The 20,773-nt window shown below is 43.2% G+C and overlaps 1 protein-coding gene across 1 annotated transcript in view; it reads right to left on the reverse strand.

Annotated features, from left to right (window-relative positions):
- Positions 1-1,455: 1,455 nt before the first annotated feature.
- Positions 1,456-20,773, reverse strand: part of LOC126356215 (cholinesterase-like) — a 156,140-nt gene continuing 136,822 nt past the window's right edge. Inside the window, exons 10-12 of the mRNA XM_050007027.1 lie at positions 13,737-13,869; positions 3,353-3,534; positions 1,456-1,873 (exon numbers count right to left, since the gene is read on the reverse strand). Of these exons, the coding sequence (XP_049862984.1) occupies positions 3,366-3,534; positions 13,737-13,869 (302 nt within the window). The 3' untranslated portion in view covers positions 1,456-1,873; positions 3,353-3,365. The remainder of the gene's footprint in view (positions 1,874-3,352; positions 3,535-13,736; positions 13,870-20,773) is intronic.

Consider the following 20,773-nt stretch of genomic DNA (forward strand, 5'->3'; position numbering starts at 1 on the left):
ATGTAGAGTAAATTAATACCTGAAGTCACTGTTCATGAACGGCAAGCGTTCCTCGCTCCTGCATTCACTAAAAACCAACAAAGCGTGAAAGGGAGTCACAAAATAAAACTAGTCATGCTCGACATTAAACACCAATAGCAGCTGGAGGTAAAGATAGTAGCCAAATTAATTAAAACACTCTGAAATATGGAAAATTTATAGCTTTTTTCTGGGACATGGAAGGAACAATTGTGATTGAAAAAAGAAAGCCGCAGTAACTCTACATGCCGAGCGGCGTTTGGAAAGATATCTAAACGTTGAAATTATAACAGGAGTAAAGGAAAAATAATGTGAACAGTATTGTATACATAACTCAAAGTTCAGTATAAGAAAATAACTCTACAAAAGTTTAACGTAATGATATATATAAATCTAATTTAATCTGCAGTGGTACACAGTTGTTAGCAAGAAAATGGTGTGGAAAGAATTAATAAATAAATAAATTTCTACGAATAAAAATTTATTGTAAAAGTGTTAGATCCTTTTTATGGGCATAGCTTTGCGTACATGATATTGATTCGATGATCTCCATATAGGTTTCAAGTGGCAATTCATAGTGAAGCTATGTTATTTTTCCTGTTTTCATACAAGAGTTCGATAGGGCCCTAATGAATCGACTCCATCAATGTCAACATTTTTAGCCTTGTCTTTTTTAAGTACAATCGTACTCAGAAGTAAGATTTCTTCTATCAGTGGGCTCCTGTACGAAATAATGCCAATAATTACACAACTGAATGCCTGATACATCATAAATGTGAATTTTTATGCACTGTATTAGTATGTTACCGGAAAATATTCCACTTAGCTGCCAGTGCTTTCGAACTAGCCACTGTGAGAGGCCTGAATAAATCCTTCTCTCATAATAGAGCAGTTCAATCCTACTGAAAGCCCTAGACAAATCCTTACCTCAATTTCATCAGCACACTTTATACAGTCCAGGTATGCTTAAACAATGTCAGTTTAAAAACAAATTACGTATGTCAGTAACTTTACTAAATATCTGCTTACATCAGCAAGTATTAATTTTTTTGTCTATCAACACTTTAGTCGAAAAGAACCCAGAAAACTTTCTTAATTCTTCTCTCAATCTGACACCACAACTAAGTTTTCAGGTTTTGAAATGAAATTTATTAATACATTTTTTCAGCGTCATTTTGTAATATGTGGGAGCTACTTAATGAAACCTATCTTACTTTAATTTTAATAGCTTTAGTGTAATGACTTGCATCTACACACTCCTGAGGTTCGATCCATTCCTAACAAGAATAGAGATGGTCGGCTGGCTATTGGTCAGGCAAAGCGTAAATTGTTACTACTCTGAAGCTACTGCAGTTTACTTCGCAATAGTAACGCTTAAACACAAATACATAGTTGTTAGCTGCATCGTCTATTAGTAAATATATATAGAGATTGTGAAATGGTGTAAAGTGTTTTATTAATAATTCCTTTTCACTTTTATTTTCTCGGGTCACTGAGAGGAAATTATTAATTTTATTACAATAAATACAAAAACAATACATTCATCTTTAAGTAAATAAAATAAACGTACATGAAATTTATAATTCCATCTTACTGAAAAGAGAAAACTGAAAACTAAGTGAGCTATAACGGACAGTACCACAAGTTGCACTTGAGCCGTTTTCCGAAATTTCTTATCATTTGTCACATTTAAGTATCAGGATTATGTTCAGGGACGATGAAACTGACATTTCGCAGTGACTTGTTACTTATACTTTAATGACATTTGTGTCGAGGTTTTGATTAAATCATTTACTGGTATTTAGTATTCAGTAACAAGGTGCTGTTTCTCCTCTTCTCTGCAAGCGGTGAATATCTGTAACATTTGTGAAGTTGAAGTGTCAGTATTATATTCAACAACGTCTAAACCCCACATTAAGGGAGATATTTTGAAGTGCCTCAGTAAGTATGCATTAAAGATGTTTGGTTCAAATTCTTAGTGAATTCCTTTCCTTTTAGTCATTATTAATCTGTAATGTGTTGTTTTCCTCTCCTCTACAATCAGTGAATGTCTGTAACAGGAAACAGAAATAACACATACATATATATTAAAAGGTAAGTGATGAAATGTTAGCCTACCCCTAACATGCTTTACAGCAAATATAATGTTGGATGGAAAATTGCATTCGATAGCAGCTGAAGCACGTGGGACATTCCTTATATTCAAGAAAGGATTCAAGGGACGAAAGTGCTAACATAACAATCTTGAATCAAACTGTAGAAAAACATACAGACCAGAGTAAGGAAATATATTCTCCTTTGATTTCATTAAACCGTTTGATCGTAATCTAGACAACAGAGGTATCTTTAAAAGTTTAAGGAAAAGTGCATATATGAATAGTCGCTTGTATCTGTTGTAGGGAAGAGTATTCCAAATAGCTTTAGAGAGCATCGGGGATAAAGTTGCAGCTAATGCCTTTACTTTGCCCAAAAAATCCATTCTACAATCTTGCTATAATATTTGATAACTAATAGGTAACTATTGCTGACACTGAGAATAATCTGGAAAGAGAAACATATCAACAGCAAAGAGAGTTCGCTTCATGCAACCAGAAGTTACCTGGTAAAAAAGAAAGAGAATTGCACTTTAGGTGAAAAAATAAATTTTGTCATACATTGTAATACATGGGAAGTAGTAGAACAAGTAACAAATAATAAGTGCTTCGGGTGCAATAAATCACACGATGGCGGAATTGAGTTTCGAAATTAATATAGAGAAACTAAGGTTAATGAATGGCAGCACTAACGTATGGAAAGAAAGCTGGTAAAAAAAATAAATAAGATGATGCACTAAGACTCCAAAGTGCACAAATTAAATTCCTGAGATGTGCCGTAGGACGCACATTTTCGAACGAGAAGTTCAGAAATAAGAGCAGAGTTTCGATTAATAACATGAAATGATAAATTAGAAGAAGGTTGAAGCAAATATGAGGAGCACATCAGTAGGACGGAAGTTGACCGACGCACAAAAAATACTACATTTATATTATGAAATACGAAGAAACAACATGGGTAACCCTAAACGAGGTTAAAAGTCTGACTAGTCTCAGTAAGTAGGCCAAACAGGTGATGTCTAATATGTACAGAAGAACAAAACGATGATGACACCGTAGGTGTAAATAATAATAAGCCGTGAATTACAGTTCTCTTGTTCCTTTGCTTTCCCGTTCTTATCAAGATTTTGAAATCATTCTTGCAGGGAGGATCGTCCTCTATTACTCTTTCGAAATTGTATCAAGGGTTTTTCAATAATGTTGAAGAGTTTTTGCAGCAAGATATTCATGTTAGTACTTACCTCTTGTGGCATATCATATTGTGTCAGGAAATGGCATGAGTGGCACATTCTCTCTCCAGAATGCCATGCGCTCGCCATATGGGTCGTGTGCGATCGAGAAGTTGGCCTGCATCAGTAGGTACCTGTGGCTGGCTAGGTCGTACGGTTGCCACACCACGGGATCCGCCTCAGGAGTAGGGTTGCTGTTGAGACACACAGTACATGCATTATCCTTTACGTCTTCTAGACATCCTCATAAGAAAACGTGAACAGGAAGACTAAAAGTTACTTATTAATTACGTGATGAAGGGAGTTCAAAATAGATCATGGTTAATTCACTGATATTCAGTTATATAAGCATTCTAGAAAAAATATTAGCTAACCTTGAAGAGAACTGGCGACTCTTCGAAGTAACATCAACTTTATAATTGAGAATGGCTTCAGTTCCGCAATACCGAGAGGAATTAATTTTTTTATCTTTATTGTAATTTCATGCTTCAGCTGAGGTGGGCCGGTAGTGGCCTACATACGCCACTCTTTGGCCAAAAGACACAACATAAATACATGGAAGGCATAGAAAACAGAAAAAAACATGATAAACACAAGATTAACACTGCACAAGGGGTCAGACGTCGTTCGATGGAAGACACTGTGATGAAGGGTGGCACCACTTGAAAACAGATGAAGACATCCAAGTGGAGACACGAACTTAGGAGAAAACTGATGAAGACACTGTACACAAACAGAGAGACACTGACACACAGAAAACACTGGCGACGATCATCGGCGAAGCACTCACACTGACGAGGGGGGGGGGGGGGGGGCTGCCGCCAGGTCAAAGGGAGAGGTAGGAGTGCGGGAAGGTGGGATGGAGCCAATGCGAGAAAGAAGGGAGAGTGGGGGGAGGAGAGAGGGGGGATGGAAGCCTGGGGAGAAGGGTGGAAGCGGGAGACGTGGGAGAGGGGGGGCGAAAGAAGGTGAGTAGGGAGAGTGGGAGCCCTCCAGGAAAAAAGGGAGGAGAGAGTCAGAGCTGGTACAAGGGGTAGATGGACCGGACATGGACATCATCAGTGAGTGGGGAGTTGGCAGAAGCCACCTTAGGAGAGGGTATGGATGGTGTGAAGATGGAGAGCAGGTGGGATGCAAGAATATAGGCATGGCAGTAGGCGGGGTTGGGCGAGGATGGGAGAGACAGGTAGGAGTGGGGGATTGAGCTTGCAGAAGGTGTAAAGGATCCGTATCAGTTCAACGAAAAGGAGAAAGTGCGAGAACATAATTAAGTCATATAGGATCCACATGGGGGATGGGAGATGGATGTGATAGGCAAGGTGGAGCACAAGTCGTTCAAGGATTTGGAGGGACTTATAGTAGATGGGAGGAGCGGAGATCCAGGCGGGATGGGTATAGCAGAGAACAGGGCGAATGAGGGATATGGCCACGAGCAAGTTTTGGACGTGTTGTTGGAGCTGCCGGTGGCGTCATAATTTCTCCATGTCACGCGTGTGAAGGAAGGCATGGTAGAGGTGGCAGGATTAATGGAGGAGGAGTATGGCCTGTGGGGATAAAGTGGGATGGTGTGGGTGGATCGTGACAGTAGAGATGTGGGCCTGCACGGCCTCAGACAAGGTCTGGTGAAGAAAGTAGGTGGCATGTGTAATGTCATCAGGGTGGTGGTAGATGAGGGGGTGGCTATTGATCTCGGTAGTAAGGGTAGCACAGTCTGCATTCCATTCTGCACAGGAATAGTCATGGAAATATTTCTGGGGAGGGTCGAAGTGAGGGTCAGGACAGGGGCGACGACTGTCTGATACTGTGAGCAGGACAGGGAGATGATCACTGCCTATAGTATTGGGGACACCACCATCATGAGGCCAAGGAAGTTAGGGGAGTCCAGGATGACGTCTGGAGTGGTATTGGATTCAGGGTGGGTGTGCTGGGGAATGGGAACGAGGTCACCTTGGAGGGTGGAGAGGAATCGATGCCACCTCCATAGCAGGGTGGTGGAACAACTGTGGATGTTCAGGTTGGCAGCAATCACATAGCAGGAGAAGCTATGGTCAGTATGGGAAAGGAGGTCTAAAGGAATAGGGACAGAGGGGCAGACATAGATGGTGGCGCAGGTAAAGGTAAGGCCAGGGGAGAAGAGACTGAGGATCAGGTGTTCTGTGGGGTCAGGAAGGAGTGGTTGGAGCCGAACAGGGGTCTGACAGTGGTGGCCAATGACGACCTTGCCACGTGCTATCAGGAAGGCATTATGAGAGCAGTGGAGAAGGTCAGGCAACATGTATACAGGATGTTGGGCTGGACAAAGGTTTCATTCAGGAGGATGGTATCCATGCACTGGGTCATGAGGGTATGCAGAAGGAGGTTCTTGTTAATGGGAAGGGAGTGGATGTTGTTGAACAAGATATGGTGCTGTCGCGCCATGGTGGGGTTTAAACGAGAGTGTCAAGGCGGGAGAAGGTAAAGTGGATGAGCTTATGGGAGTAGGTGGTGAAGGTGTTGAGGTGAAAGATGGAATGGGCAGTGAGAGAGATCTGTTGGAGGGTATGGGAACGCTGAAAGTGGTGGATATTCTAAAGGACAATGGTGATGAATCTGATGATATCCTCATTCTGGGGAGGGAGAGAAAGGTGTTACCATGAGGGGTGGGATCATCAATGGGACAGACAGGCACAGTGTGTTTGGGAGAGACGGGAGGAGGGAGGAAGCCAGGGCCTCACATTTTTCGAAGTAGGTGGAGCGAGGAAGGATACAGATGTTGCAGGTGGGGGGGAGGGGGATTCAAGGTTGGGACACTGCCAGAGGAAATGTGCCTGTTTGCAGTGAGGGCAGATGGGGGCCTCGCGGCACTCAGATGTTTGGTACATATTTTACTGGAGGCACCTCTGGCAGCAAACGGACTCGGGAGGGAAATGGGAAGGGTCGAATTTGTAGCGGCAGTTAAACAACAGGTAGCCCTCTTTGAAGAGGCGGTCGATGGAGGGGGCGGACTCTGAGAATAAAAAAAAAAGGTTCAAATGGCTCGGAGCACTATGGGACTTAACATCTGAGGTTATTAGTTCCCAAGAACTTAGAACTACTTAAACCTAACTAATGTAAAGACATCACACACATCCATGCCCGAGGCAGGATTCGAACCTGCGACCGTAGCGGTCACGCGGTTCCAGACTGTAGCGCCTAGAACCGCTCGACCACCCTGGCTGGCCTCTGAGAATACCCACATGAAGATGGTAGGGCTGGTAGAATTATGGATGCTGCGGGCCGCACGAATTTCAAAGTTGGGATGTGCGTTTAGCTCCGCAAACACGTCCTCCTCCTTGATCACTTGGCTAAGCCGAGTGATCACGGCGGCGAGGGACGGCGAGTGGCAGAGGGGTTGAGGTTGATGAGAGGTGTGGGAGGATGGAGCAGGGGTGAGGGAGGCATTGGGGCCGAAGTGGATACGGGGGATTCCCGAGAGGAATTCTCTAATGTGCTATATACCGCTGAAACCACTCAGTAAAGATGAGATTCCGTTGAATAACCTAACTGCTACGTTTCGTCTGCTGTTCGAAATAATCGCAAACCATTAAGATGGGTCTGAACTTGTGTAATTTAGACGGCAATTGCGGCTAAAATAATGAGCTTAACTATTCATCAAACCAGAATCGTATTCAAGCAGCTCTGTGAACACACTGACTCCATCTTCGAATGCGGGAGTGTCCACAGCATTCGCATCATCAAGATCTAGAACATAGGGCCACACCAGGTCATCACTAATGCTGTAATAAACGTTGTCGTTCACCTTAACACTACCCTCAATACGTTGACTCTAGTGATGGTACGAAAAACACCCAGAAAAGATTACAGGACCACCTCCGAACTTAACTACTCTAGCGTACTCTCGTGTACACCGTGCGTTATAGCTGTCACCAAGTCGTTGATGTTGGTTCAGACTGACCTGCATTCATCGACAGCGGCAATTTCTATTAGTAATATTTAAAAAAATAGCTATAGGTTGCACAATATACGTTATTAACTAATGAACAAAGTGTTTCGTTCGTATGGGGCATCTTCAGGTTATGTTAAAAAATCAGAAATTATCTGCCAAGAAGCATTCGTCACGGAGGCAAGTTACTAAATAAAACTTGTCGAAAGGCAACTTCATGAAGACGCTATTACGTCGGTCATGGTCTGCGAGAGGTTATTTCATTCGGTATCATACCTCCTCCCGGATGGTTTTTGGAAGAAAATTTGTGACCTTTCAACATGATGACGCGCTATTCGGGCCATACGCGTTGTTCTTAAGTTAATAAGGAATATTTTACTTTTACGACTGTTTTTAAGCAGTAGCGATATGGCGTCGGTTTACCACCAAACCAAGATGGAATTTTTAATTCCAATCGGCTCTAGAGCCTAGCGCCAGTGAAAAAGTGACACTCGTCTTTTTACAGTGGATAGTCTCATGTTAACAAACCTAAATGTTTATAAAACCTTCTCAGAATCCCAAAATTAGCGTTTACATTATATTGTAAGACTGTTTCATCATTTCATCAGTTTTCAACCAGAAGAATTCAATTTTAGCTGTACCGATATATTCCTGTTTTTCATGGAGTGAAAAGGGCTTTCCTGAATTATTGAAGCACACTGTGTTACTAAATCGTAAGGTCGCATATTCGCGGAGAAGTACAACAAGTAGCTAGCGTTTATAAACACATTTTTCTCAATATAACTGATAAGAAATACATCTCGGCAAACGTCTAGCTGAATTAAATTAGAAGAAAGAACACCATCGAGAAAGCTGTGAGGCAGTAGATCTGCTGTTTAAGTCAGTAAGCTGGTATCCATCTCACTATGACAAGCAAATCCGTAGCGTTTATCGACCTTGTAAAGTCGATAATGATACATAGGGTGTTTAAAAATTTCACCGTAAAACTTGGAAGGTATATAGAGTGTTTTGAGGAACAAAACGAGATTAGGAGCGTGTGTTCGGAAACGTCATCCAACGACACCCCACGTCAAAGTACCTATGTCCGTGTATGCATATATAGGGTGATTCCGAGATGATGCTATGTATTTCAGAGATTATGAAGAAGGATCAATTTGACGTAACGGACCCTGGTCTGGACACGAGCGAGTCGAAAGTTACAAGCCACAATCTTTGTGGTAACTCACAGTGTAATACATGTACTGGTACCGTTGTTGCCATTATTGTAGGGTAAGAAACGTTGAGAGGTGACAGTATGGACCAAAAAAAGGAAAAAATCTAAGAAAGTGAACTTGTATTCTTTAGGAGCTGTGAGCATTTGCTCAGTAGGGGAGATGCTTTTCACTACAGTGAAGATGAGCAAGTGCTAACAACTCCTATAATTTTTTTCTTGTTTTCGTCCGTATTACCACCTCTGACGGTTATCTACCATAAATTCTTAGCAGAAACAGTGTCGGTACACGCATTCCTCTGGCAGGGGTATTAAACAGATTTTCGTTTATAATTTTCGATTCCTTCGTTCCCGGACCAGGGTCCCTTACCTCAAACTGGTACGATTATCCTTCTGCGTAAGCTCACCACGGAACCACCCTGACTGTACATACGTTTAGGATACGTGGCGGTAACAGTCGTATGGCATGAGTACACATCAAGTTTTCGGTCCCGACGTACACATACATGCACATCAGGGCTTTGCAGTGTCATCCTGCTAAGTGCTTCCCCGAATTGAGACCTGACATGCACGACCGTGCACATCATGCGGTTTCCGTTTTTGCCACTAGGTCGCGTGGAAGTCAGTTTCAGTGGGTTTTCTAATATCTTGAAACTTCAGATCTGAAGGATGGCGAGAAAAGTAAATTCAGTTTTAATATTCGTTTTTTAATTCTATTATTGTTTTTATCGTGTTTCACTCCAAACAAGACATCAAGGAAGTGATATGCTCATACAATTAAAACGATTGTTTCGTAGTTTTACAAACATCGACTGTTGAATTTGAAGTACACACTCATGTACGTCAGGTCTTAGCTCACAGAATGTAATGGTACTAACGCTAAGACCGATCCCCTTGCGAAATCGTAATTTGAAACGTAATTTGAATTAAAATCTGAAACTTTAGCTACTTACACTGTGGACGAGGAGTAAAGTCGTTGTTGGTGTAATAGGTAGCGTGCTGTTTTTGTGACGCTGGTTCTGGGTTTTAGTTTTGCTAAACTCTCCTAAGATTTTTACTTTTGTTATTAGGTTCAGTTTCATTTCTTTATTCAGTAACTTCAACAGTTACCTTCACTTCATTTAATTTTCGCTTTTCAGCTCTGACAGACGATGAAATTATAAAACTAGTTGAGACGAGTGACTTGAGTTCCTTGTCAGGCGAAGATGAGGATTCTGTTCATGAATGTCAAACTCCACCTGAAAGAATTGGTGTGCTTGAAATTGAAGCATGCAATGTGGATCTTACTCCTGAGGCACCTCTGTCTGACAATGACGCACACACTGTCGTCTACTAAGGTGGAGGCTGTCTAAGTAGGCAGTACACTGACGTAGTTCTGTGTGTCATCTGACACGATTTTGGTCAGTATTTTTCAGTGGTACTCAAAAATGGTTCAAATGGCTCTGAGCACTGTGGGACTTAACATCTGAGGTCATCAGTCCCCTAGAACGTACAACTACTTCAACCTAACTAACCTAAGGACATCACACACATTCATGCCCGAGGCAGGATTCGAACCTGCGACCGTAGCGGTCGCGCGGTTCCGGACTGAGCGCCTAGAACCGCTAGACCGCCGCGGCCGGCCGGCTCAGTGGTACTATTTGTTACAGAATGTGTAATCGACAACCTTCTGACGACAGCTTTGGAGATCAGGCAGATGGTGAAATGAGAAATCCTTCACAGTTTTTATTCGAGTACTTCGCTAAAAATTTCTAAAAAACTATTGCAGGATAAACTAACGTATATTATTGCCGAAAGAAGTCAAAAATTCTTGATACAAATAGACCGAGCCAGGTGGCGCAGTGGTTAGCACACTGGACTCGCATTCTGTCGGACGGCGGTTCAATCCCGTCTCCGGCCATCCTGATTTATGTTTTCCGTGATTTCCCTATATCGTTTCAGGCAAATGCCGGGATGGTTCCTCTGAAGGGGCACGGCCGATTTACTTCCCAATCCTTCCCTAACTCGAGCTTGCGCTCCGTCTCTAATGACCTCGTTGTCGACGGGACGTTAAACTTTAACCACAACCACCTTGATACAAATACTAATGAAATTTTGTACCTTGTCGGCATTGAGATAGTCGTGGGTTCATTGAAATTGCCCCAGAATATGCAACTTGGTATCCCCCTTGTATTATCAACCGCGACAAGAGATAACTACTACAAATTACGGAATAAGCTGCATTTTGTAAATAATTGGGAAGGTCATGACCCAAATGACAAACTCTGGAGGGTTACACCAGTAACTGATGCTTTTAGAATTAAACGTATTAGTTTATCCTGGTCTCAACACCAGTCTGTGTATGAACAGATGATTCCATTCACGTGAAGGTGTATTATGCGGACTTATGAACCTTCCAAACCTTATCCACTAGCCCTCAAAAATTTTATTTTGGCGTGATCAAATGGACTTCACCTTGATTTTGCTATATACACTGGCAAAGGAACAATTCCTGCAAGCTATCAAAAAGAACATGGCCGGCCAGCGGGTATACTCAAACTACCGGCTAGAATTGTACCCATTGATTAAAATCACGTAATTTACAGCTATAGATTTCCCACCAGTTCAAAATCTGTTCAGCTTTTACTAGATAGGAATATATTTCAGACAGGAACTGTAATGGCCAATAGAATAAAAGAAGTAGCTCCTAAGTTCAAGAGAGATCAGGAGCTTTAGCGGGGGAAATGAGCTGAGTGTGTAAGAGAGGGCCAAGAAGTTTGCGCTCTTAAACGGAAGGACAATAAATCCATCACTCTGTGATATGTGCATAGGGAGCGAACCAGAGATTACATGAAAACGATGATGTAATACAGAAAAGCAACGGTTAGTGTCAGACAACCAGCTATCATCAAAATCGTTCAAATGGCTCTGAGCACTGTGGGACTTAACATCTGTAGTCATCAGTCCCCTAGAACTTAGAACTACTTAAACCTAACTAATCTAAGGACAACACACACATCCATGCACGAGGCAGGATTCGAACCTGCGACCGTAGCGGTCACGCGGTTCCAGATTTAAGCGCCTAGAACCGCACGGCCACACCGGGCGGCTATCAACAAAAGTCATAATAGCAATATGGGTGGCTTTGATCTTTTCGATTGATACATGGCATACTACAGGTTAAACATCAGGACAAAAATGTGGACTGTCAGAGTATGCAACCACTTCACTGACTTACCCATAATTAATTCATGGATTATGTACAAAAGGTGTTGTCAAAAGAAGGGATGCCAAAAGAAAAGTGGATGTCTCTCATTAACTTCAGAATTCACTTGGCCCACGACTTGGTAAAGGATTCAAAAATTGTAGAGTCACTGGAACTATCGAAAGAAACTTCTCCGACTGTGACACAGGAGTACGTCAGCAGTTCTGATAAAGATGAGCAGCATCAGCCCACAAAACGAAGTCGAATTGTAACAGCCAATTAGAGAAAGCAAATTTGACAGGGTTGACCACCTTCCTGAAGATATTGAGAGTAGTTTTGTCTCAAGGTGTCGGTTACCAGTGTCAAAGTCACGTTCTCGCATAGTGTGTAAAAAGTGCAAAGTTTGTTTGTGCTTATTAAAAACAATTGTTTTGCTAAATTCCATAAACATGAGAAGTAATGTGTTCATAAAATGTAATGTTTACATAAAAACAAGAAGTAGGGTGTACATTTTTCATTGTACTGCTGCGCGATGTGGTATCCTTACCAGATACGTTTAACAGAGTGCATCGAGAAAGTTCAAAAAAGGGCAAAACGTTTTGTAGTATCTAAAAATACTGCAAAGAGTATCACTGACGTAATAAATGTTTTCAGATGGACATTATTGGAACAAAGGTGTTTTTTGTTGCGGCGGAATCTTCTCACGAAATGTCAATCAGCAACCTTCTCCTCCGAATGGGAAAAAATTGTTTTTGCGCTGAGTTACTTAAAGAGAAACGACTGTCATAATAAAATAAGGGAAATCAAAGCTCTCACGGAAATATACAAGTGTTCGTTTTTCCGTGCGCAGTCCAAGATTGGAATAATAGAGTATTATTGTCAAGAGGGTTTGATTAACCATCGGCAAATCTGCAGAGTATCCATGTAGATATAGACTTAGATGTAGATGTAGTTGATGTAACATTGCTGCAGGTTTTTAAAAACGTTTTGTAAAACAGAAATGCATACTTTTATCCCCCACCAACCCTCCTCTCCCTACTACACAGGAGCCAGTGCCCTGTAACTACGAAGCTCTGTTGCGTCGTTGGTTCAAATGGCTCTGAGCATTATGGGACTTAACTTCTGGGGTCATCAGTCCCCTATAACTTAAACGTACCTAACCTAAGGACACCACACACATCCATGCCGAGGCAGAACCAGCGACCGTAGTGGTCACGCGGCTCCAGACTGAAGCGCCTAGAACCGCTCGGCCACTCAGGCCGGCATTGCGTCGTTGAATGACGTTTCCGGAGAAAGATTTCTATCCTCCTTTTCTCATAATCCATCTAGTGGGACTGTAGCTGGTCAGGTTGTACTTGAATAACGGTGGCAAAACCATCGGCTTTATTTGAATCTAATGTCGTTTATTCTTTTTAAAACATGCTACCAGTTTGGGCTGTCGTCTGACCATGCTGGGCTTGTTACTGCCACAGAAGGTATGGAATGCAGTTAATTTTGGCCCGCTGCATACAATTCCGTTTATTCAAATGAAAATGGTTTTGGATAGAAAGTTATGGTCAGGGCCAGAGGATGACACCATGTGGTGTCGAAACTGGTTGCATATTTTAAAAAGAATAAACGACGCTAGATTCAAATACAGCTGCTGGTTTTATCGTAACTGTTCAGGTACTATCTTCCATCTGTTCCTCAAGACACCTTTTACAGACCATCTAAGTTTGCCGGTGTGATTTTGAAACACTGTGTATCCATCTTTCATTTGATGCTTTAGGTTTTGTAATTCATATTCTTCAGTATACGTTCTCCACCTGTTCCAGCTACTGCCAACTTACATTCCGTTGTGTACTACTGTGCTAGTAATAATTGAGAGCAGGTAGTAATGCGTCTGCGGTGGGAGTAGCCAACGACTTTTAATCGTTGCCTCCACGCTACAGATTGTTGAGGCTATTAATTTCAACTTCAGCTGCAGTCTTGTATTCAGAAATTGTAAATTTATCAGATACTGCATTGCTGTAAATGTGCACTCTAATTTCCATGTTTTAAATTTTCGATATTCGCAGTTTCAGTCAGCGGACATACCTACCCATACTTTGCGAAGTTCGTCCAAAGACGCAGCATGTTTCTGCGCACTTTGTCTTCTTCTGATTCAGGCTCCAAGTTATACTCCGTATCTTTCCTCAAGAACAACATAGGTAACTCTCCTCCGTGTGAAACTCCTGAAAGAAGAAAGAAAGAAAGAAATGAAAGATGGAAAAGGTTTAGTTGTGTTGACATTGAAACCAGTATACTGAATATGGCAAGCAAGCCGTCGACTTTCTTGCAGTCAAAGAATGACACAAATCCCGCCCGGTTGGACGTGCGGCCTAGCGCACAGCTTTCCGGGCAGGAAGGAGCGCCAGTTCCCAGCACGAATCCGCCCGGCGGCCTGTGTGGAGGTCCGGTGAGCCGGCCAGTCTGTGGATGGTTTTTAGGCGCTTTACCATGTGCCTCGGCGAATGCAGGCTGGTTCCCCTTATTGCGCCTTAGCTACAGTATGTCGGCGATTGCTGCGCAAACAAGTTCTCCACGTACGCGTACACCACCATCACTCTACCATGCAAACATAGGAGTTACATTCGTCTGGTGTGAGTCGTTTCCCGTGGGGTCCACGGGGGGCCGAACGCATAATAACCCTGGGTTTCGGTGTGGGGCGGCGGAGGGGTGAAGTGGACTGCGGTGGTCGCTGTGCGGTTGTGGACCACTGAGGCTGCGCCGGGGACGGAGCCTCTCCGTCATTTCTAGGTCCTTGGTTAACATAACATAACATGACACAAACATACACTAGCATTTTACATTTTTATCAATTTTCCCTGAATTATTGACACTCATATAGATTCAATTCGATCTAGATTTGTTGCAGGTTACACTTGTTGTAAGCTAAATCCAAAACCGGTAATCAGAACCAAATATTCTTAATTAGGATCAACGTTGACACACTGAATGAAGAAATACCATCTCTACCTTGGATTTGATCCTAAACAGACCTCTCACCCCTTCATCGCTGAGAGTGAAATGTATTTTTGCTTTCGCAGCGGAAGTAAACACTAGACCACAGCTTTATTTTGAAAACTTTATTTAATACGTTGTATAAAGAGACTGACTGAAGCACAGAGCTATCTAATTGGTTTACCACAATTCCTTTAACCTATATTACAAATAATGTAACGGTCCTTACCAAGGACAACAATAAAAAATGTTTTGCCAGCTTTATAAAAGGGAGATATGGCCTGTAACTATAAAGGGATCCTACACTTATGTCATATGCTAATATACTGTATTTAATGACAGAGTATAACCAATAGTGAGTGCTCGGATGCACCAGCTTTACACATAAAAGTAACCACTAAGAGCCTCTTGGTGCTCTCCGCAAGTTCTGCCTCGAAATACGGGTGATGGGCATTGCAGTCGTGAGGAGAAGAGAGAAAGTATAGTGAAAGCTTTATTATTGAAACAGGGGAATCATCACCATCCGCTGTTCTAACATAGGAAAACTGCTCCTTGACAAAGATAACGGATGAGCTAACCTCTTCACAAGTGAACAACCGGCCTCAAGTCCTCAGAAGACTCGCCAGCGGGGGAATTCTGTTTTCGATAAGCTGAGAGCAGTCAAGCTGTGACTGAAAACCGTGAGAGTGCTTGTTAGATGAATTTACTATTCGCAAATGAAATATTTTAGGGACTTTCACTGTCTTTAGCAGAATGTGGGCATGCAGGAAAGAATAATCAGTGAGAGGAGAATTTCCCAGCTGTCACTGATTGATTTGATCGTAACGATCAATTTTCAGCACTCGAAAGCACATGGTGGAGAACATCTACAGCATAGCTGGTGAGTCCTTTTCAGTGGAGTTTTTCTGTGGAGACCCCCAGTGAGGATAGAGAATTCATTATGATTCTTTTGAGAGACTTCATGTTGGGACTTCACCTCAAGACTTGATAGTCACGACTTAACCTGCGCTGACCCATGGTTCTGAACCGATTCAGTGATGGCTTCAGTCTACTCCATGTTGTTCTGATTTCCATTCCAGTCTTAATTGTAGTTGTAGCCCCGTATTCTGCCAATGTAAATTTATTAGAGACTTCATTGCTATAAATGTGCACTCTAATTTCCTTTATTTCAGTCAAATCAGTCAAATCTCGGTGTCGCTGGCTTTCTGACTGTGGGCGTTACCCGTGACGTCAACGTAATATTTCGGCTATAAATACTTTATCCGTCGGTTTTCCGATCGCAAAAGGAACCCGCAAAATTGGGGCGGCTCTGCCGACTGTTTTACAGCAACACTATTCCTTTCACATTTAATCCAGGCTTAGGAGTGGTTGTGTACGTAGTAGAAAAACTTTTTTATTTTTGACATCTTTTCCTATTTTCTCCTTTTCTCTTTATACCAGATTACTGGAGAAAGTGATTACACGTCTTGAATTATTTATAAATTTTAAATTTCGACTCGCTTTTGTAAGATAGCCAGAAATTAAAAATATCTTAAAACCTTATGCAGAGTGACCAGGAAAGGTCTCAGAAGCTTTTAAGAGTGTTGCACGATACGATGTGTCAAGAAATAATTGTTCTGAAAAAACTTCGATACCTTGTGCAGTTTTTGATTAACCAGTAAATGCAAGTGGTACGCCAGAGACCGTGTCGTCAAACGTGGCCTTCTTTTGTTTTCCTAAAACCGAATAAGAGAGCAATACAAAAACTGGACAAGGGGCAATAGTAAGGATTGAAACCTAACCAAAGGCTGGGCAATTTCGTCTGCTATCATCTACGCTGAGAGAGCTGCTGACACTAATTGTGCGTAGCGAGACACTTGAATTTGCTCGCAGCGGTCTGACAGGCTAACTTCAGTACTATCTCGGAAACGGGACAACGTATCGTGTTTCTGACTTCACAATTATCGCTCAGTAAAACCTACCGTGCAACCTCCCAACAATCTTTTCAGACTGTTTCTGACCAACCAGTATAATCTTGTAATATCTTTTAACTTTTTTTTTCAAGATCTATGTACTTTCTTCTTTGGCCAATTGATTCTTTTTTAATTTCAAGTATATCAGCATATAATTTATGGTATTCCCCTTATTTATCAGAAAATGTATTTTCGGACCTTTTTGATTTATTGAGAGTTTTAGCTTTTAATGCCAACCTTCGACAGGATTCGTAGTTCTGAACCTCTGGTTAAAAACTTTCCGCATTTCACTTGGTATACGAGGATTTTCCTTCCTTTGATTGACCATAAAGTCTACGAATTTGATGACCTTCTCTCCACTGGGCTTTTCTTCCCTTATGGGCATCCGCGATTCATCGGCACTGGTGGGTAGAAGGTGTGTCACTGCAGCACTCATACGGCAAAACAGTCCCCGTATTCCTCCGTTAAGCCTAGTTTTCGTACTTTCTTCCACAGACAGCGGATGAAGCGGAGATTGTAATCAGGAAGAGATTTTTCGGAAAACATTGTCTTCACAGCTTTAAATATAGGCATTTCAAAGCCTTTCACTGCAGCTTTCGATGACCACCCAAGCACTCATTTTCTCTATCCTGAAAAAGCTTTCACATACATTTTACTTTTGCCTGGGAGAAAGGGAAATACCTTCGTATCTTCTGCTGTAGTTCCGTTGTTAGCACGTATACTGTACAGTTGTCTGAGCAGTTTCGAACAACAATCAGATGTCTTGTTCAAATGAAGACTACAATTTTCACACATGATTTTATCTGTTTCGTCACATCCGAACACCAGTGTTATTTTCTCCAGAACAGAGCCGTCACCAGTTTTCGAAAGATTGTTCAATCAGGACATGAAGATTTTTTGACAAGTAATAAGCTGAATCGAGAAATGTAAAAAAAAAAAAAAAAATGTGACAGATGATATGATCTCCAGACTTCTCAAGTTCAATCGCCAGGGTTTTCACAACATTCATTCCAAGTCAGACGGCTCTGGTGTGTTTCTCCTTCCGCAAATATACTTTCAACGTCCAGCAGTAGCTTGTTGCTCTGTCACAGGCTGTCCATACCTTTATTACTGAATGTACTAGGTTTTGATGGCATGTATGATCGAAATGAAAGCGACATCGAAATGTGACCAACTGTTCATCCACGGTCATGCACCATCCTGGAATCTAGATATCCCTCAGTTTCCCTCATCTCAAAACTTCTCTGATTCGTTCCAGTTTGTCATTTGACATATGTTAACATCAAGATACTCCACGGTCAAAGCGCAACACACTCAGAACAGCATGGAAGTTGTTGCGAGGCATAATTTCATTGAGCAGTGGTCGCCCTTCTCCACACTTCAAAGGTGAATGATATCTTCATTTCTTGACTGGTAAACAAAAAACAAAAAAATGGTTCAAATGGCTCTGAGCACTATGGAACTTAACTTCTGAGGTCATCAGTCCGCTAGAACTTAGAACTAACTAACCTAAGGACATCACACACAACAAATGCCCGAAGCAGGATTCGAACCTGCGACCGTAGCTGTCGGGCGGTTCCAGACTGTAGCGCCTAGAACCGCTCGGCCACCTCTGCCGGCCGACTCGTAAACAGCCGGGATCAGAATACAAAACAACTTTTCCATTCCATCCTATCCTACATCTACCCAGGCTTTGTAAACGATTCAACTTTCCTTGTAACTCCACAAACACTCTCTCTCAATTAGGGGTACATGAAAAAACAACATTAAATAATTCTTCATTTTCACAGATCCTAATCGAATACCTTGTAGGTCCCTGGTCTTCTTTCAGTACGTCATTTTTCCACTGACAACCAGAAATACCAGCCAGAGCATCAGTAGCCCATATTTCATTCCTATTACTAGAAAATTACTACTCATACTCAACAGAATATGCACTAATTCGTGACACCATCATCTTCGTGTTGTTCTGAGTTTTCAGCGACTTCTAGCCCACTATGATCATCACTGAAAAATTCAAATTCACTAGGTGAGTTTTCATAAGCAGACGACTGCTGCAACAATTCCCTTATCTCGTCAGCTGACAGTCCTTTTTGCTGTAACATCTTCTTTTTGTAGAACAGACAACTGTTATGTAATAATGCACCAGACTAAATATGTGCTTATCACTCGGATGACTGTTGAAGGCTAAGATGCGAGGCAACAATAGCCAATAATGTTACAAACGCTGAGCAGACAGACATTATCACGATTAAAAACTGCGTTTGACAGGACGGGCTTTCAAGGCGAGTACTGGAGAAATCAATACTATACCATAAAGCCATAGGGAAATTTTTATAACTGATTTCTAAAGTTTTGACTAACGAAACAAATTAGGAAAAAGCCCTAAAATTTCATTGAAGGCACATAGTTACTAACAGAGAACGTAATAATAGAATGAGATTTTCACTCTGCAGCGGAGTGTGCGCTGACATGAAACTTCCTGGCGGATTAAAACCGTGTACCGGGCCAAAAATGGCAAAGGCAAAGGTCGCGAATTCGTGTCTCCGTTCGGCACACAGTTTTAATCTGCTAGGAAGTTTCATATTACCGCACACTCCGCTGCAGAGTGATAATCTCATTTAGGAAACATCCCCCAGGCTGCGGCTAGGCCATGTATCGGCAATATCCTTTCTTTCAGGACTGCTAGTTCTGCAAGGTTCGCAGGAGAGCTTCTGTAAAGTTTGGAAGGTAGGAGGCGAGGTACTGGGAGAATTAAAGCTGTGAGGACGGGGCGTGAGTAGTACTTGGGTGCTCAGTTGGTGGAGCACTTGCCCCCGAGGCTTTGCTTTCCGAAGCTTAGTCTTTCAGCAGCCGGGCCACTGTTATGAGGCTCCTTCCATGGGATGTAGTTATAAGGTGAGTGACGCACAACACAGTGGCCTATCCCTCTTAGCCTCTCCTCGGCTGCGGTCTTCCCCTCTCATGTGTGCCCACTGAGTGGGAGACCCCACTGGAGGCTTGGTGGGGGGGGGGGGGGGTCGGATTAACAGCCCTCCCTCGTGTTATATCCTTTCTAGTTGGGGACAGTCAGACAGATATCAGAGGAATAGGCCCTCTTGATGGAGGTGCCAAACCAGGTACCCTGTCGCCTACGCAGCCAGTCGATCCTGCTGAGGGTCCTTTACGAGACGCAGCACACAAATGCCCTGAATACACCCGCACCTTCACCTCCAAGTCCGGCTTGGGGGCCCACTGCCACCGACAACACCAGGTGACAGCTAACGTGGCCACCAACATGGACGATAAACTCGTGATGTGGACCAAGAAGGAGGGTCTCTCGCTGGCCCAGCCAGAGGCCGTGTTCTTCTATAGGAGGGACTGCCGGTTCTTCTTCACTAACAAGGAGCTCCTTTGCACCTTTCCCGACAGGGTTGATGCCATCTAGGGACTGAGATGCAAGCCTGTACACCACCAGCACGTGCACTTTCTGGCCATCCTGCAGGAGAGAGACGAGGAGGGACAGGCGTCCAGCCTAGGGCCAGCGAGGTCGCCGCCGATGACCAGGGAAAGGACAGCATGACACCGCCGGGGATGCCGCCTCCAGTGTCGACATAGCCATCTGGGAAGACCTCGTGGAACTTCCTGCAACTGCACAGCGCTTCTTGGCCTGGACCACAGCATCATCGGTTTGGGGTTGGGGATACAGCCCCCCGACATGTTGGGCTTGCTCCCAGATGCCCTCGCCTCTGTCGGCTCCATGGAGGGGGAGATTCACAGGTTCACCCCATGCACCCCACCCACCCCCAAGCAGCAGCAGCCGCCTCAGCGTTGGAGGAAGTGGCACCGGTCTGAGTTCGCGCACACCCAGGAGGCCCTCCAGCGGTCCCGCACATGTAGCGTGTGGAGTCTCCTGCATGGCACCCTGCTGCAACCACCACCTGACATACCTGGTGTGCACGATTTCTGGGCCGACCTCTTTCAACAGCAGCCATTGTTCACTGCTGACGCCATTGATGACCACCTCTTGCCGCACTCGCAGCCTACTGACTTCAAGTGCCTATGGAGACCGGTCACAGCAGAAGATGTCGCCGCTTCCCTGCTGCCCAGGAGCTCTGCGCCAAGCCTAGATGGCCTAACTCCCACCGAGCTGCACCGCCTGCCACGCAGTATGGTGGCTAAGATCACGAATCTCCTTCTTGCA

This window comes from Schistocerca gregaria, chromosome 3 (genome assembly GCF_023897955.1).
Source record: "Schistocerca gregaria isolate iqSchGreg1 chromosome 3, iqSchGreg1.2, whole genome shotgun sequence".
Lineage (NCBI taxonomy): Eukaryota > Metazoa > Arthropoda > Insecta > Orthoptera > Acrididae > Schistocerca > Schistocerca gregaria.